Raw genomic sequence first — 16,650 nt, forward strand, 5'->3', positions numbered from 1 at the left:
ACAAATCCTTTGCATGAGTACAAATACTTCTGACAAAGTCTTAAGGAATTTTCTTTCTCAAAGGAAGCAGATGAATTGAACAAGCTATGATTGTCGTTCTTAACACCAGGTGTGTCAGTCACTGAATCAGTTCTTTTTTCTCAAATGTTATGCCTGCACAATTTTTGGTGGTCCTGCAACCATAACTGAGACTAAACAACCCATTGTGGCATCACCTCTATCTTCTAAGATATAACATGTCACCATTTTCCTTCCTATGGCAATGCTTCTTTTATGCTATTGGTATTTATAAGTCACTCACCAGAATTTGTCTTTCCACACACTTTCCAAATCAATCTGCTTCAGCAGCCCGTCAAGGGTAGAGTGTGGCTTTGCCCAATGGAAAGCAAATGCTATAAATGCTAAGTTCATGTTCATGGCCAATACTTATTAAGCATCTGCTGTATGTAAGCCATTATATAAAAAACTTTATCATTTTCTTTTTTTTCCTAACAGATCTTATGAAGTCAATGCCTTTATCCCTTGTTTTCAGAAGGGAAAAAATCTTAGAGAAATCAAGTTATTCAATGTCACTAGTAAAAAAAATTAAAGTATCTGAACTGGGTGCTGGTGGCTCATACTTGTAATCTCCATTACTGCTTAGGAACTCTTGGAGACAGATTTACACTTACCCTAGTGTGATAGGTGAGGAAGCTTCACCCATCAATGTTGAATTAACTCTTCTGCATTTTTGTTTGTTTGGGCTTGCTCCTTTTGCTCCAGAAAACAGTCTCAGGCAGGAAATTATGAGTAGATATGATAAGTAGCTACTGGTATATGCCACTACCCTTTATAGAGATTTTAAACTACATACATGCACATATATATATGTGTGTATATATATATATATATTCTTTTTTTACGAGTCCTGGGGCTTGAACTTGGGACCTGGAAGCTATCCCTGAGCTTCTTTGTGCTCAAGGCTAGTGCTCTACCATGTGAACCACAGTGCTACATCTGGCTTTTTCCAAGTAATTTATTGGAGATAAGAGTATCACAGACTTTTCTGCCCAGGCTGGCTTTGAACTGTGATCCTCAGATTTCGGCTTCCTAAGTAGCTAGGATCACAAGCATGGGCCATTGGTGCCTGGCTAAACAGCTTCAATATTTTTACTATTTATTATTGCACCTGTCCTTGGGTCAAGTAAAAGTCCATGAGGGCTTCAGGCGATATGACAGACATGATGAGGTATTAAAACTCACACTTAAATTGTAGACATGGCTCATTGTTCCCAATCATTTCTTCCTCATGATGAAATCATTCCAAGGGCTCTCTTGACCCTTGCCTTCAACACACCCTTCTAGCGCCATTCCTTCCTATTATGCCCCAACAATCTCTAAGTCCTAGCATGACCCTAGTTAAGCTGTCAAACAGAGAACCTAGTAACAGATGGTTTATATTTCTCCCCTAAAAAGGAAAAAAAATTCAGGAAGCAATAAAAGTAAGATTTTATAAAGAAAAAGAAGTGGGCTCTTTTTCCTAAATTAAGCTATTTTGATTACAGTGAAGGCTGCAGATACATTTAAAGCATTGGTGAAAAATGCAAACATCATGACTAAATTGCATTTTCACTATGCTTCATGCCCTTCTCTTTAGGTCATTCAACCAGGGACCTACCATCCCTAGTTAGCCAATTCTAAGAGTTGAACACTTCAGTATGAGAGGTCAATTTTGAAGTAGGTTAAAAGAAGAATCTTAACCAGAAACCCTTTGAGCACCTCCTGCATACTTCTGATGCTATTACATACCAATGTTTCAGAAATGAATGTGCACATTAGCATTTTTCTGAGAAAAATTATAAAGCATTTAGCATATTCTCACAGTTTTATATGTTTTCTAAAGGATGAAAACCTTTGGTTTGGAACAAATGTCTCAAGGAAAGGTAACAGAAAAATCCCAGATCCTTCTGTGCAGAACTGAGCTCATGCTCCCAACACGTGACTTTATCTGCAGCCTTTTAATTTTGAATCTGACATCCTGAGTATAAATCTGTGTTTACACTTTAGGTCTTTGTGTACTTGTAACTTTGGCTCTCTCCTATAACCTGGAATATGATCAAACGAGCAGTCTTTCACACTTCAGAGGTGAGCCAATTGGAAAAATCATTGGTCCAATGTACTTAGATATAAAAGACTGGATAGACAAGTAGGGTTACACAACTCTACTAAGACACAACTCTAAGACTCTAAAGAGACAAAGCTTCAAGATACCAAAGAGACTAAACTTCAAGATATCAGAGACTAAATTTCTAGATCAAGTTTACAGGACTGACCGTGCATAACCCTGAGCCTTGGGCATTAAGTAGCTCTCAGCCCCAATGTTTCATATAAGTCCAAATGATGGCCAGTTCAAATATTTTAAAAATTCCTACTATGCATAAAGCATTGTAATAAGCCGGGAGCATAACAACAAGGCAAGGTCTTGCTTTGGTAGAGATTAAATTCTAGTTTGGAAGATGTTATCACATAACTACTCATCATTGTAATTGTGAGAAGTGGTGCCATTCCATCACAGACTATGGGGCACACACCTAGGTTTCAGGAATAAGAAAGTCACATTAAAATAAAAACAAACTGTAGGCCAAGTCTGTATACATCCTCCTTATAGGACAGTCCCTGGGACAGTAGAAGGTCTGAGACAGGATGGGGTGGGGAAAGGGAGATTTATACCCATTCTTCTCTCCAAATGGTCTCTGCACTGTAAAGGTGGAGATAGGAAATAGTTTCAGGCCATTGGGGTCTCATTTCTGCTGTTGTAGCACAGCAACAGCTGGACAAAAAATAATAAATGTGACTGTTTTAGTAATGGATGATGCCTTCTTACATTGAGGGTGCATGGTTCCCATCTAGTCTACTCAAAGTTACTCAGAGTACCCTTACAGACTTCTGAAAATAATGTTCTGTTGGGTTTCTAGATATTCTCTATTAACAGGATACAACCATATGTATACAAAATGCATTCACTCCTAAAATTTGTCTTTCTACCTCTTTGTACCTTTCTTGCATGGCCTCCCCCAAACCCCTTATTCAGCTGGAATTGCCATTCTCAATACAGCTTTCAAGATTTCAACATTGGGGAATTAATTTTTCACATTGTGATTTAGGGGATTTTAGACTTCAGAGATTTGACCTTTCTGAATTTTGGTATTTGGAGATTGTGTTTCAGGATTATGATCTACAACAGATCCAATAAAGCTTTCTGACAAGATTTTCATGCAACACAAGATATTTTTCTCCTGTTTTTTTTTAAATGAAAACTATTTTAAAACCACTTAACAAAAATGGAAGCTGACTAAATTTGCAGGCTGCTGGGGATATCTACTATATACTGCAGTTAGCCACCTTTGTAAAACATCAGTTCATATTACCCTACTCAATCTTTTATAATTTTCCTTTGCCACTGGGATAAAAAAAATTAAATCCCATCATCTGACTCCTTCATACATCTCCATCCCCACTGTGTATATTATTTACTCAGTCTCTTTTACCTGGCCCTGTATGTGTATAATGTATTAAATTTCTTCAAGTTCACCTTCAGATCTCAGCTCACTGTTATATCTGTGGCAAACAACACTCCAACCCCAAAATAAGGAGGGTACATAAGATTCCAGATAACAGAGAAATGGATAAGGCAACATTACATAGCCATGTTGTTATTGTAGGCTAATGAGAAATTAATGATGATAAAACATTCAAATTATGGTAATCTATATTGAAATACACATGCAGAGGGGGAAAATAGAAGGAAAGGCACCAAACTTAAAAAAAAGGGTAGCCTCTATGTAAAACTGAGTGTTCTTTTCTTTTTTTCTGTAAAATATATATTAAGAAAATTTGATTTTAAAAATCAAGTCAACTTCATTTGGAATCTTGATCTGGAACCTCAGGTGAATATACTAAAAACTTTTACAAAGGCTTTAGCTGAGGAGAGGGCTATGCAGCCTCATCAAATTCAAAAATAATTTTGTCACATATTCATGTCATAAAATCCATTAAGAGTAAATATATTGGTTTAAAAAGTGTTTACTTCTTGGATCTTAATATTTGCAGCACCTTTTTCTTTTTTCTTTTTTGGCCAGTCCAGGGCTTCAGTCCAAGGCCTGAGAACTGTCCTAGGGTTTTCTCAAGGCTAGAGCTCTTGCACAGCACCATTTCTGGCTTTTTTCTATGTATGTGGTGCCAAGAAATTGAACCTGAGTCTTGGTGCATGCTAGGCAAGCACTTTACCACTAGGCCAAACTCCCGGCACACCACCTTTTTTAATAAAGGAATTAAGTTAATTTGTCTCCTAGTTGAAAACATGAACCCCATACACAATGACTTAAAAACCAATCCCTACCACAATTAGTGTGGCTTGTCAGCGGCAAAAACAATCACCTGGACAGAAGGTAGAAAACCATATATAGAAATCCTAAATCCTATTGAGCACCTTTCTAGATCAGTGAGAATAATTCTGAAATTGCCATCATAATTACACAAAGACATTTAATTACTTTTTTTACAAAGCGATTTTTACTGAATATTCAGAATGAAATCATTTAACACAGCACATGGAACTCCAAACTAAAACCAAAAAGCAGAGCCCAATTCCTTCTGAAACTTCTTGGTTCAATGTCCCAATTATCTTGGCCCTAAGGGAATCTGAAACTCCAGTGCAGGGCCGACTGTCTAGAACTTGAGCCACTCTGTCAGCTTCCAAATCCTCTGGCCGCTCAGACTGTCCCTCATCTGCACTTCTCTTAGGGAGAAGGGAGACTGCGAACTTCCACAGAATACTCAGTTGTTATGGTAGTCACCTCCGCCCACCGCAGTACCTAGACTGTCCGCCCCGCCCCTTCCCAGACGTCTCTATCTGTCCCCGCCCCTTCCGCTAGGCCCCGCCCCTCCCCGGCGTCTCTCCCATCTGTCCCCGCCCCTTCAGCTAGGCCCCGCCCCTTCGCGCAAACATTCTGCTCCTCTAGCCCCTCCCCTCGCTCAGGCCCCGCCCCTCCCTGTGCATTCTGTTGGTTTCTCCTACCAGAATGCGACCATCTGAAGGGAGGGGAGGAGTCAATAGTTGCGCACATTCAGGCCACCTGGAATCCGGAGTCAGGAAAATGACAGCGTGAGGGAAGCTATGAGGCGCGGCCTGCGGCGGGCTCCTTACCGGAAGCGGAAGAAGCGGGGGCGGGCCAAAGGGGATCGGAAGTCCGCGGCGGTTAATTCCATTTACACTGCAGCTTGTCTTTTCTCCACCTGTATAATTTTGAGACTGCGAGAAATGGTCAGGTCCGGATCTCGACCGGGCCAGGTGAGGGTTGCGGACTTGAAAAGCCTCCCGTGGGGGTAGGGATGGTGAGAGACTTGAGTTGGTTCTTAGGCCGGGGACGCGAATTGACGGTGCGGAGGCCCCTAAGAATGCGTGGCCTGGGGGTGGGGGGTCTTGGGCCTCCCGGCTCGCGCGGCCGCCCGTGAGTCAGTGTGGGCCGTGGGTCGGTCGTCGTGGACCTCCAGGACGCTGTAGGCTGTGAGTCCGTCATCGTCGTGGTCCTCCGGGACGCAGACTATGGCCGGGTTCCAGGCCGGCCTCACTCAGCCCGACAATCTCTTGTCGCCCGAGTATGTCCCTCGCCCTCCTTAGCCAGCCTCTCTCTGCCCTTCCCAGGGCCCGAGCGGCCCCCAACTGGCCCTTTTATAAAAGCGCGATGCCTTTTTAAATCTCCCAATTAGTGACTTTCCCTTGGGATGCTTGTCACAGCAAGTTTTATAGCTAGTAGACAAGACGTTAAGCAGCTAATAACCCCTTAACAAAAGAATTTGAATTCTAAATATGAAAAGGTCATTTTTCACGATCTAGAAAGGATGGCTCCAAGTCTGTTCGTTTGTTTAATGGTGAAAGCAAGCCAAACATGTTACTTACACACAAGGAAACGGAGCCGTTCAGATTTCTTTAATGTTAATATAGGAAAATTCAAAAATTAAAAAAACGCCACAAGATTAAAAATTGGAATTATCCAGGCATTTTAACTAAGCATTTTTGAAGTATTTGAGCAAAGAGAGAAAGCCTTAGTAGTAAAGACTGAGTCTAGTTTCTAGATCTTGTTCCCCAAAGACTTGCCCATTAAAGGAACCATAGCTTCTGGAATAATGACCAACCACAGGACTCAGGTAGAAGTGTTATAAGACGAGCCTAGATCATGAGCCTATCAGTGAATCTGTACAACAAAGAAAAGGCAATACAGTTTGGGATAACATATATGCAAGTCGCCAGGTTCTGGTGGCTCATACCTGTAATCCTAGCTAGATGAGGATATTGGTTTGAAGCCAGCCTACACAGGAAAGATGGTGAGGTTCTTATCTCCAGTTTAAGAAGCTGGAATTGGAGCTGTGATTCAAGTGGTAAAGCACTAGCCTTGAGCAAAAGAAATTCAGAGACAGTTCCCAGAGTTCAAGCCCCAGCACCATTATGTATATCTTTCCAAGTCACATATCTGGAAAAGAGTTAATATCCAAAATACAATTCAAAAGCATGGAAATAAACACTTGAATAATGAACAAACGGAATTGAATACACCTGTTTTCAAAGACATGTATATTTAGTCTAATCTCACTAATGATCAGGAAAATGCAAATTTAAACCACAGTGAGATATTCCCTAACAAAAGGTGTTGTAAGAATACTGAGAAATCGAACCTTTTTAGGTGGGAATATAAAAAGAATAGTTGCTGTGGTACTAGTGTTAGCACTCATGGCCTTAAGCTTACTAGGCAAAAACTCCACAAGCCATGCCTTTAGCACTTAAACAGCTGCTATGGAAAACAGTTTGAGATTTCCTCAAGAAGTTAAAAGTGACTGGGATAGGAGAGAAAAACTGGGAAAGAACGAAAGAAGGGGTGACATTGTCCAAAAAGAAAGGTACTGAGCACCTGAGTACCTGACTTACAGAACAGTGACCCTTTTGTACATCACCTTTATAATAATCATTTTAAAAAAGTTAAAAGTAGGGCCGGGAGTTTGGCCTAGTGGTTAAAGTGCTTGCCTAGCATGCATGAAGACCCAGGTTCGATTCCTCAGTACCACAAATATAGAAAAAGCCGGAAGTGGTGCTGAGGCTCAAGTGGTAGAGCTCTAGCCTTGAGAAAGTCCAAGGACAGTGCTCAGGCCCTGAGCTCAAGCCCAGGACTGGCAAAAAAAAAAAAGTTAAAAGTGAGCCAGGTATTGTAGCATGTATCTGTAGTCTCAGCACTTAGGAGGCTAAGGCAAAAGAAGTGTAAACTAGAGACCAGCTTGGGCATATGTTGTAATACTATGGTTCAAAAATAGAATGAAACAGAAACTTAAAAATAGTACTCATATGATCCAGTCAACTTTTTTTTTTTTTTTTTTTTTTGCCATTCCTGGGGCTTGAACTCAGGGCCTGTGCACTGTCCTTGCACACATTTTGTTCAAGGCTTATTTTTTTTGCTTTGCCCCTTGAGCTATGGCCTTTCCTGTATATGTGATATCAAGGAGTTGAACCCCGGGCTTTGTGCATGCTAGACAAGCACTCTACCAGTAGGCCACACTCCTGGCCACCAAATACCATCTCAATGTCAGTTTACATCGCCAATTACAGGACAAACTGATATATGTCTACTTATACTGTATTAAGAATGACATATCTATTTCTGCCAGAAATATATGAGTTTGATTAGATGGAAACTTGCAGACGCATCTAAATGTCCATACAAATTAACTGGCTCTTTAAATATGTCAAGGTTATTGTAAATGCAGTGAGCAGCAGCTCAAGGAGCTACGCCAAATCAAAAGATACTCACAAGCAGTTTATGATCATGGACAATTCTTTTGGCCTATAAAGGACAGTATTGGGAAACTATAATGTGTGACTAAGGTATCTAGATTAAGTTATAAACCTAAATGTTTATTTTCTGATTTTGATAATTGTTGTAAAGAATAGCCTTGGGTTGTTTGTTTTTTGTTTGTTTGTTTGTTTTTTGGTTGCTCGTAGAGCTTGAACTCTGGGCCTGGGTGTTGTCCTTGAGCTCTTCAGCTCAAGGCTGCCATCCTGCCACTTGAGCCACAGTGTCACTTCCGGTTTTCCAGTGGTTGAGTCTCATGGTCTTTAGTGCCTGGGTTGCTTTGAACTGCAATCCTCAGATCTCAGCTTCCTGAGTAGCTATGATTACAAGCATGAGCCACTGCACCTGGCTGTAAAAGTAGCCTTGTTTTTCTGTAATGTTTAGGTATGTCTCGAACATAACTTTGTAGTAGCCAGACCCTCCTGCCCCCCAAAAAAACCAATATTTTGTCCATACTCAGAGAAAATATGGCAAACATAAAATGTCAAGAATTGTGGAATCTGGCTGAAGTATATACAGGCATTCCTTTTTACTAGAATTTAAAAATAAGACATACCTCCCAAATGGGAGAATATTGTTTCAGAGTGCTTTTTATCAAGGGTAATTTTTTTAAACCAAATAGAGAAAGGAAGGAGAGAGAAACTATAATCTTACAATTAGTCTATACATTTATTTCAGATAATCTATTGAGATAGGATCTTGCTTTTTGCTTGGACTGCCCTGGAATGTGATCCTCTATGCTTTTCTCTAACTGGGATAACAAATACTTTCCTACACCTCTCTTTCTGTAAGAGGTTTTGTTTGTTTGTTTTTGCCAGTTCTGGGGCTTGAATGCAGGGCCTGAGCATTGGACTTTCTCAAGGCTAGTGCTCTACCACTTGGGCAGCAGCACCATTTCTGGCAATTTCTATGAATATGGTACCGAGGAATCAAACCTGGGTCTTCTTACATGCTAAACAAGCACTCTACCACTAGGCCAAACTCTTGGCTCTGGGATAACAGGTACTTACGATTGTGCCCAACTATTGGAGATGAGCTCTTGAAAACTTTTTGCTTGGGTTGACTTTGAGCTGTGATATTCTAGTCCCATCTCCTGCATAGGTAGGATTATAAATGTAAGTCACCAGCATCTGGCTTTTACTTTTATTTTAAAAGACGACTACATATTGATAGGTGGTTTTTTTGTTTTTTGGGTTTTTTTGGTGGGTCGTGGGGCTTGAACTCAGCGTGGGCACTGTCCCTGAGCTCTTCAGCTCAAGGCTATCGCCATACCCCTGGGCCTGGGTGTTGTCCCTGAGCTCTTCAGCTCAAGGCTACCACCCTACCAGTGAGTCAAGCCTCACTTCCCGTTTTCTAGAGGTTAATTGGTTAAGTCTCAGGTCCTTTTTTTTAATTTATTTTTCCTGCATAGTATTTTTTTTGTAATTAATAGAAGGGTTACATGATATTTGCCAGATAGATGGTGAATTAATTCCCATACATTGATACCCTTTCACATGTCTTGGTCCCCATTTCCTTCCCCCTCACCCCCACCCCTCATCTTGTTTTCCCCCCTTCACTATCCAATTTCAAATTGGTAAGTCTCAGGTCCTTTTGTGTGGTGACTGGCTTTAAACCTTGATCCTCAGATCTCAGAGTAGCTAGGATTGCAGGTGTGAGCTACCACCACTGCCGCCACATGAAAGGTTTTGTTTTGGGACTCAATCTTGTACTGTACCTTAAATTTTTGTTTTGATTTCAGCCAGGATGTAAACATAGGTATAACAAAGGAAATAAATGACTCTGAAAATGTGATGCAGAGACTAGTTGAGCCTTATTTCCTGCAGAGTTGATTACTACTGGCTTTATGATACTTCGTATCCTGAATTGTCTCAAGAAACATAACTCTTCCCAACACAGCTTGAAAAGAGGTTCTCAGCCTGATGCTGTTGGTTCATGCCTGTAATCCTAGCTACTCAAGAGACTGAGATCTGAGAATCACAGTTCAAAGCCAGCCAAGGCAGTAAAAAGTCCATGAGACTCTTATCTCCAGTTAAGCATCAAAAAAGCTAGAAGTGAAGCTTGGTTTAGGTGGTAGAACACTAGCCTTGAGCATGAAAGCTTAGGGACTGCATTCAAGTTCAAGGATTGGCATACTGGAAGGATTAGGGAATTTGAAATCTTAAAATTAGTTTGGTGGTTATATTTATTGGATACAAAATTATTAAAAATAAAAGCTACATCATAGCCTCTTATTGCATTGTTTACTAGATACTGTAGTTTCCCTTCCCAGAGACAACTATACCTATTTATATCTAATATTCCAAGAGATAAGGTACATATAAAGAAAATATATATTTTTTCCTTTTTAAATACTTGCTATGTTACTTTTAAAATCACTCTTTAAAAAAAAAATGCTTGTTTTGGGCCTTGACCTTGGCCTAGGTACTATCTCTGAGCTTTTTATTCAATACCTATACTCTACCACTTGAGTCACAGCTTCACTTCTAACTTTTTGGTAGTTAATTAGATATGTCTCGTGGACTTTCTTCCCCGGCTAACTTCAAACTGTGATCTTCAAATCTCAACCTCCTGAGTAGCTAGGGTTACAGGCATGAACACATGTGCCTTGCTTACAACATTGCTGTATGAAATCCCCTTCAAAACTCAGTTCTTTGTGCTCTCTAGACAGATCCTTTACACACTTCTAGCCCTTTTCTGCACTTGTTATTTTTGAGCTAGAATCTCATTGCTTGCTTGAGTGTGTACTAGATTGTCATTCCCTTATTATAAAATGAGATTGCTTCTTGGCCTAGCTAACTTGACAGGCATGTACCCCCATGCCCAGCTTCTTCTCATTGAGATGAAATCTTGAAGACTTGTTTTTACTACCCAGAACTATGATCCTCCCAATATCAGACTTACGTAGCTTAAGATGACTTGCATGTTCCACCACACTTAGCTATAGGTGGAGAATAGTCTCAAACAATCTTGCCAAGATTGGACTTGAACTGTTATACTCCTATTGTCAAGTAGCTAGAATTATAAATGTGAACCACTGGTGCCTAGCACTATGTGAATCTTGAAAAATGAGACAATGAGATGTAGATACAGAGGAGGGGCAGACCTTATCTTTAAGTAGTTACACAAAGCAGTTGGCATTTAACAGCTGTTTATGAATATGATATATCTTGATCAATGCCACCCCTTTCAATATTCTCACCCTTCCTTCTCTCACCCCCTCTCTCACTTTTCTTAGTTGTCAGGACTTTTAAAGAATGTAAATAAATGGAAGCAGGTTGTGAATTTTGTCCTATACCTTGAATTACTGAAATGTTTCCAAAAAAATGTGGAATATATAGAGCATATTTAGAGGTTTGTATAAGTTAACCTCAATAACAGTAGGGTCTTCTGGTTTTAAATTATACTAGTTTTTAGATTTAAGAAATAAACTGAAAGAACGAAATATGTACATTCCTTGCTTCCTTTTTCACATAGGACATATTTATTACTTAAAGGTTAAGTTGTAATTTTGGATTTTAAGATATATCTCATTAAAAAATGAATAACATGCCATATACATATATGGAATTTTATTCAACCTTACAAAGAAAAGTTTTGATAAATGTTATATTGATGAAGCTTGAAGGCATTGTAGTCACAAAAAGACAAAAATACTTTTCATTTAGTAGGACTAGACAGTAGTAAAATTGATAGAACTAGAGGGAGAGAGGATGGGAGGTTCTTTTTGACAGGTACACCATTCTAGTTTGGGAAGGTGGAGGAAAATAGAATGCCATTTCAAGGTGTGTCAAGTGACACTTTAAAATATAACAAGTTAAAATTTAGATCCACTGTAATGTAATATATTGTGTCACAGGTGGTATCTTCAGGAAGGCCTCCCGGATCTGCCAAAATAACACAGGGGAAAAAAGGGTAAGTACTTTGAGAAAATTATGACATTAGGAAAATTCAAGAAAAGTCTTTGGGCTGGACTACATTTTGCCTACCCTAGAAAGTTAGATGGCTGCTTCCTTTACAAGTTCTGGACAGTAACTTTGTATTTACCTATGTTGCTCATTTTAGTGTTTAGCTGTCTTTCTATCTTCATACCATCCTAGCCATTCTAAATATAGTTAGATAAGCTTCCCCACCCCCAACATGTGCTGAAAAGACCTGGTTACTAATATTTAGAGAAAAAGAGCCGTGTAATTAAGAATATTCATCTTCTTTTCTAGAACCCATTTAAGAAAAGTATCACGCCTTAATGCAGGTTCTGGCTATCCTGTTTATTGTGATTCAGAAGGACAGGTAAGATTAAAGTGAATAGATAGAATACACACTATTTTATTCTTCAGGCAAAAACTAAGTGGAAAAACTACTAAGGTAAAATATCAGTTGCCCTAAGGAAGTAGAAAGTCTATTGTTTTAAGTGTTTATAAATACTAAATTATTTACAAATAATGCAATAAACTTTGCAGTATCAGTTTTTTTCCTTGCATTGAAATTTTACATACAAATGTATTCTAATTGGTGTTTTCCTCACAGACTGAACCTGTACGAGGGCTCGATGGTTGTGTTTCTTTACTGCGGGACATTTTGAAAAATGAAGATTCAGGTCTTGTTTTTCGTTTTTGTTTTTTTTTTTTTAATGTTTCTTTGACTATCTTTTCTCCACGAAATAGTTCTTTTGTATGTTACCAAAATTTTATTTTCATTATTAAAGGTTTCGAGGCAGCATATCCAGAAAACAGACGTAACTTAAGACCTTTAGAAAGCAAAAAATGTGATTCAAAACAAAAAAAACGTGAAAAACATACTTTTCCTTCAGTAGTTCGGAAAGAAATACGTAAGTATTTTTTTGTTGTTTATTTAAAGGTAATCTTTAATTCTGGAGAATTGTCAATATTGTGATGTTATCTTTTCATTTAAAATTTTATCTTTTTATTTTAGTTGTATGTGTTCATTTGTGCTTTGCTTTCACTATTCAGTGTCTAATTACTCAGAAGTCATTTGACTTATACTGTCATTTTCCTAAGAAGAAAAGTAAAAGGTATTTTATCTGGGCTTGCCAAAGGAAAGATTCAAATTTGGAATGACCTTGGAAAAGGCCTCAGCAAGGCCAGAATTAATTGTTGTATATTTCAAATCAAAACAGGCTTCTAGTAGTTCTTCTCTATACTATCCACACTAGATATTTGCTTTTTGTGTGTCAGGACTTAAGTGTCAAATGATGCTATACATCCACTCAATAGCCACTGCTTCTATGGCCTCTAGAATTCATAGACTAGAAAGGTTTCATGAACTGACTGAATAAATGAATACAACCTTTTCATGAATTTTAGTAAATTAATACCAATGAAACGTACTGTAATCCTGATTTCTTAGGTAAAACTTTCATGGAAGGTGCTTTGGTGTCATTAATGAAAGCAAGAACCTTTATTTCATTTGTGTTATTTATGTTGGTGTATTGGCAGATTGATTTGTTGGTCTTTGATGTGTGTGTTTGTTATTTTAAAACATTGTAGTAATAATATAGATATAGGCTTTCCTTTATGTCCATTTATTGCTTTTCAGTTTGTCTTGGATTATTTAAGACATCATACCTAAAGTGAAAATTCAGTATCAGTATAGTTTCATATGAACTAAGTTTACAAAGGAGCTAAGGGTTTTTTGGTTTTTTTGTTTAATTCAGAGGCTTTGATTTTTAAGACATACTGTTAGAGTTTATTATTTTATGTTGGATCATGACATCTGCTGGTAGATGCATAATACAGTACATAATACAATCTGATGAGATAATGTAAAAATTATAAAAATTGGAAAGAACCTGGAACTGTGAGTATGAAATTAGAGAATTCTTTGAATTAGACTATTCTTAGGAAAGGGATCAAAGGAAATCCAGGAAGAGAAGAGAGATCTAAGAACTTGGCTAGAAATATGCTGACAACCACAGGATGTTTCATTTATTTTAAAATTATCTTTCCAAAAAGAATAAATACTTGTTTACCAAGATTTATTAACCAGTTTTGTTGTAACACATCTGTATCTGCTAAGATAGTAAAAATAACTCTTACTGCTCTGGGCTTTAATTACTTTGGGGGGAATATATTTGGAGGTACATTGCCAAATAGCAAGATTTTTGAATATTTATTTGTCTACCCTGAATCTACAACTATTTGGTCATCAAATGTATTGAGGTTTTACTGCAACATATTATGTAAAAACACTTTTCTTTTTTCTTTTTTTTTTTGGCCAGTCCTGGGCCTGGAGCTTAGGGTCTGAGGACTTTGTCTTTGAGCTTTCTGAAGGCTAGAGCTCTACCACTTGAGCCACAGCACCACTTCTAGCTTTTTTCTATGTATATGGTGTCAAGGAATCGAACCTAGGTCTTCTGCATGCTAGGCAAGCAGTCTACGACTAGGCCAAACTCTCAGACTGTAACAACTTTTAATGTGCTGCACGTTACATAAAAACTTTGCAATGTTGTTTACTGTGCAGCAATTTTGTGAAATAGGTATTCATGTTTTCATTTTATTCTTCCTATTTCATAACAAAATAAGGTTATATTAAAATAGTAAAAGGGAGTTGAGTACAGTATTATTCTTCAACTGAGAAGGGTTCTTTCAGATTTGCAGTTCCTAGACATACCATTACATTTTTAACATTCTTTATTATATGTAGCCAGGTGGAGGAAAGGCCTGACAAGGAAATTGAAGGAACTAACAGGGTCCCTCAATATAAGGGAGCCCTTGACAATATTCAAAAAGCTCCTTCTCTCATAATCAAAGAACAAACCAACCTAGCCCACACTTTTTTCTATCTAGTGAGGAAACATTAGAGAAGTGGTCAAGAGACATTATGATTATCCTGCTTCTTATTAGATAGACTGTGTCTTTCTTGGCAATCAGTGTAGAGTCTTCATTTATTTATTTTGCCAGTCCTGGGGTTTGAACTCAGGGCCTGAGCACTGTCCTTGGGCTTTCTCAAGGCTAGAGCTCTGCCTACCACTTGAGCCACAGCACCACTTCCAGCTTTTTCTGTGTATGTGGTACTGAGGAATTGAATGCAGGGTTTGGTACGTGCTAGTCAAACACACTACCACTAGGCTCCTGCAGCAAAATAATTTTATCTATGAGAACTCAAAGAGGCATCTATGGTCATGTCTAAACAGCATCCTCAAATACCATGATATTGTGATTCCTTGTTGCATTATTAAGAGAAAATTTTATAATCTTTCCTTTAAGAGCTGCTCCTGATACTCCTCAGTGACTGTGATCCTAGTGCTCCTGAGAGTTGGAGGAGAGCAAATACAGCAAGTCCTTGTCCTCAAGGACCTTCAGTGTCTCTTTGGGTTGTACACATGTTCCCCCAAGCTCAAGCATCAACTCAGACTGGCTTTTCTGGTAACAGACATAAAATTCTGCAGAGTACTGGTTTTGAAGTCTCTGCTGTGATGTTCCCTACATAGTAGGCTACAGATAGGAGTTTGAGCTTCTTCCCAGCATAGACAGAGACAGGGCCTGCGAAAGCTATACCCATAGCCTGTGGTGACTAGATCTATAAGGTAGTCTAGACAGACAGAGCAGGTAGGATTCTTTTGGGGAGTCTTAATGGGTATGTCTGTGATCTCAGAAATATTTGCACAAAACTAAAAATATGAAGTCACCTTGGAGGTCAGACCTCTCCTTTTGGCAGTGGCAGACTTTAGAAATCTCCCAGCCAGCTCCAAAATCATTGTGCTCTGGAGAAGTGATATTCTTTTTATTTATTATCATTTTTTTCTAGTGAAAATAGAAATTAAGATGAAAATTTCCTCAAGGTTACTCAGCTAGTATACATCTTGTGTAAGTATTTCTTTTAGGCATACAAATGAGAGTGTTATAGATTACCAGTATGTTTGGCTTTGGAAGATACACCATGAACTATACATTTTTGTACTTATTTATTCAAATTACCTATGATCTGTCAGAGCATTCATTTCTGTTAATAGTGTAGAACCCTCAGTTTGGAAAAGGAATCTTACTAATCAGGGAAATAGAATTTGTATATTTTTAATTTTTTTTTTATTCTTGGGGTGATGTACAGAGGGATTGTATTTACATTCATCAGGTAGTGGGTACATTATTTCTTGAACATTGTTACCCCTTCCCATGTTTTACTCCCATTTTCTCTCCTTCCACTACCTCCTACTCACCTTGTTTTTCTTTTACCTTCCCTTTTTCAAATAAACATATATATAGTATATCAGGTACCAGAGTCAGATACAGTAACAACATAGATAAACCTTAAGGGGAAAAGAAAAAAGAAATAGCTTCACATAGTATGTTAAGAACAACAATCATAAAGACAAACCTCTTGTTTCCATATCCTGGAGTTCATTTCCCTCAGCCTGATCCTATATGGACATATGTACATAGCTTTTGAGCTATTATGATTCTCTGTTAGAAAAATCCTAACATATGCTAATTGTTACAAATGAGGGAAACCATAGAGCCTATGTTTCTTTGGGTTTCTTTCCATTTTTTTTTTATAAATGGGGCAATGTCATTCTTTCTGATGGCAGCATAGAATAGAATTTGAATTTTTATTCTAATTATATTTTACTAATTTTTTTTTTTTTTTTTTTTTTTTTTTTGGCCAGTCCTGGGCTTGAGCTCAGGGCCTGAGCACTGTCCTTGGGCTTTCTCAAGGCTAGAGCTCTACCACTTAAGCCTCAGTGCCTCTTCCAGCTTTTTTCTATGTATGTGGTGCTGAGGAATCGAACCCGGGTCTTTGTGTATTCTAGGCAAGC

The 16,650-nt window shown here is 38.4% G+C and overlaps 1 protein-coding gene across 1 annotated transcript in view; it reads left to right on the forward strand.

Moving 5' to 3' along the window:
- The first annotated feature begins 5,085 nt into the window (after positions 1-5,085).
- Positions 5,086-16,650, forward strand: part of Ccdc14 (coiled-coil domain containing 14) — a 28,437-nt gene continuing 16,872 nt past the window's right edge. The window contains exons 1-5 of the mRNA XM_090345237.1: positions 5,086-5,329; positions 11,737-11,792; positions 12,095-12,167; positions 12,405-12,474; positions 12,583-12,705. Of these exons, the coding sequence (XP_090201363.1) occupies positions 5,156-5,329; positions 11,737-11,792; positions 12,095-12,167; positions 12,405-12,474; positions 12,583-12,705 (496 nt within the window). The 5' untranslated portion in view covers positions 5,086-5,155. The remainder of the gene's footprint in view (positions 5,330-11,736; positions 11,793-12,094; positions 12,168-12,404; positions 12,475-12,582; positions 12,706-16,650) is intronic.

This window comes from Megascapheus bottae, chromosome 1, assembly GCF_031878675.1.
Source record: "Megascapheus bottae isolate mThoBot1 chromosome 1, mThoBot2.hap1, whole genome shotgun sequence".
Taxonomy (NCBI): Eukaryota; Metazoa; Chordata; class Mammalia; order Rodentia; family Geomyidae; genus Megascapheus; species Megascapheus bottae.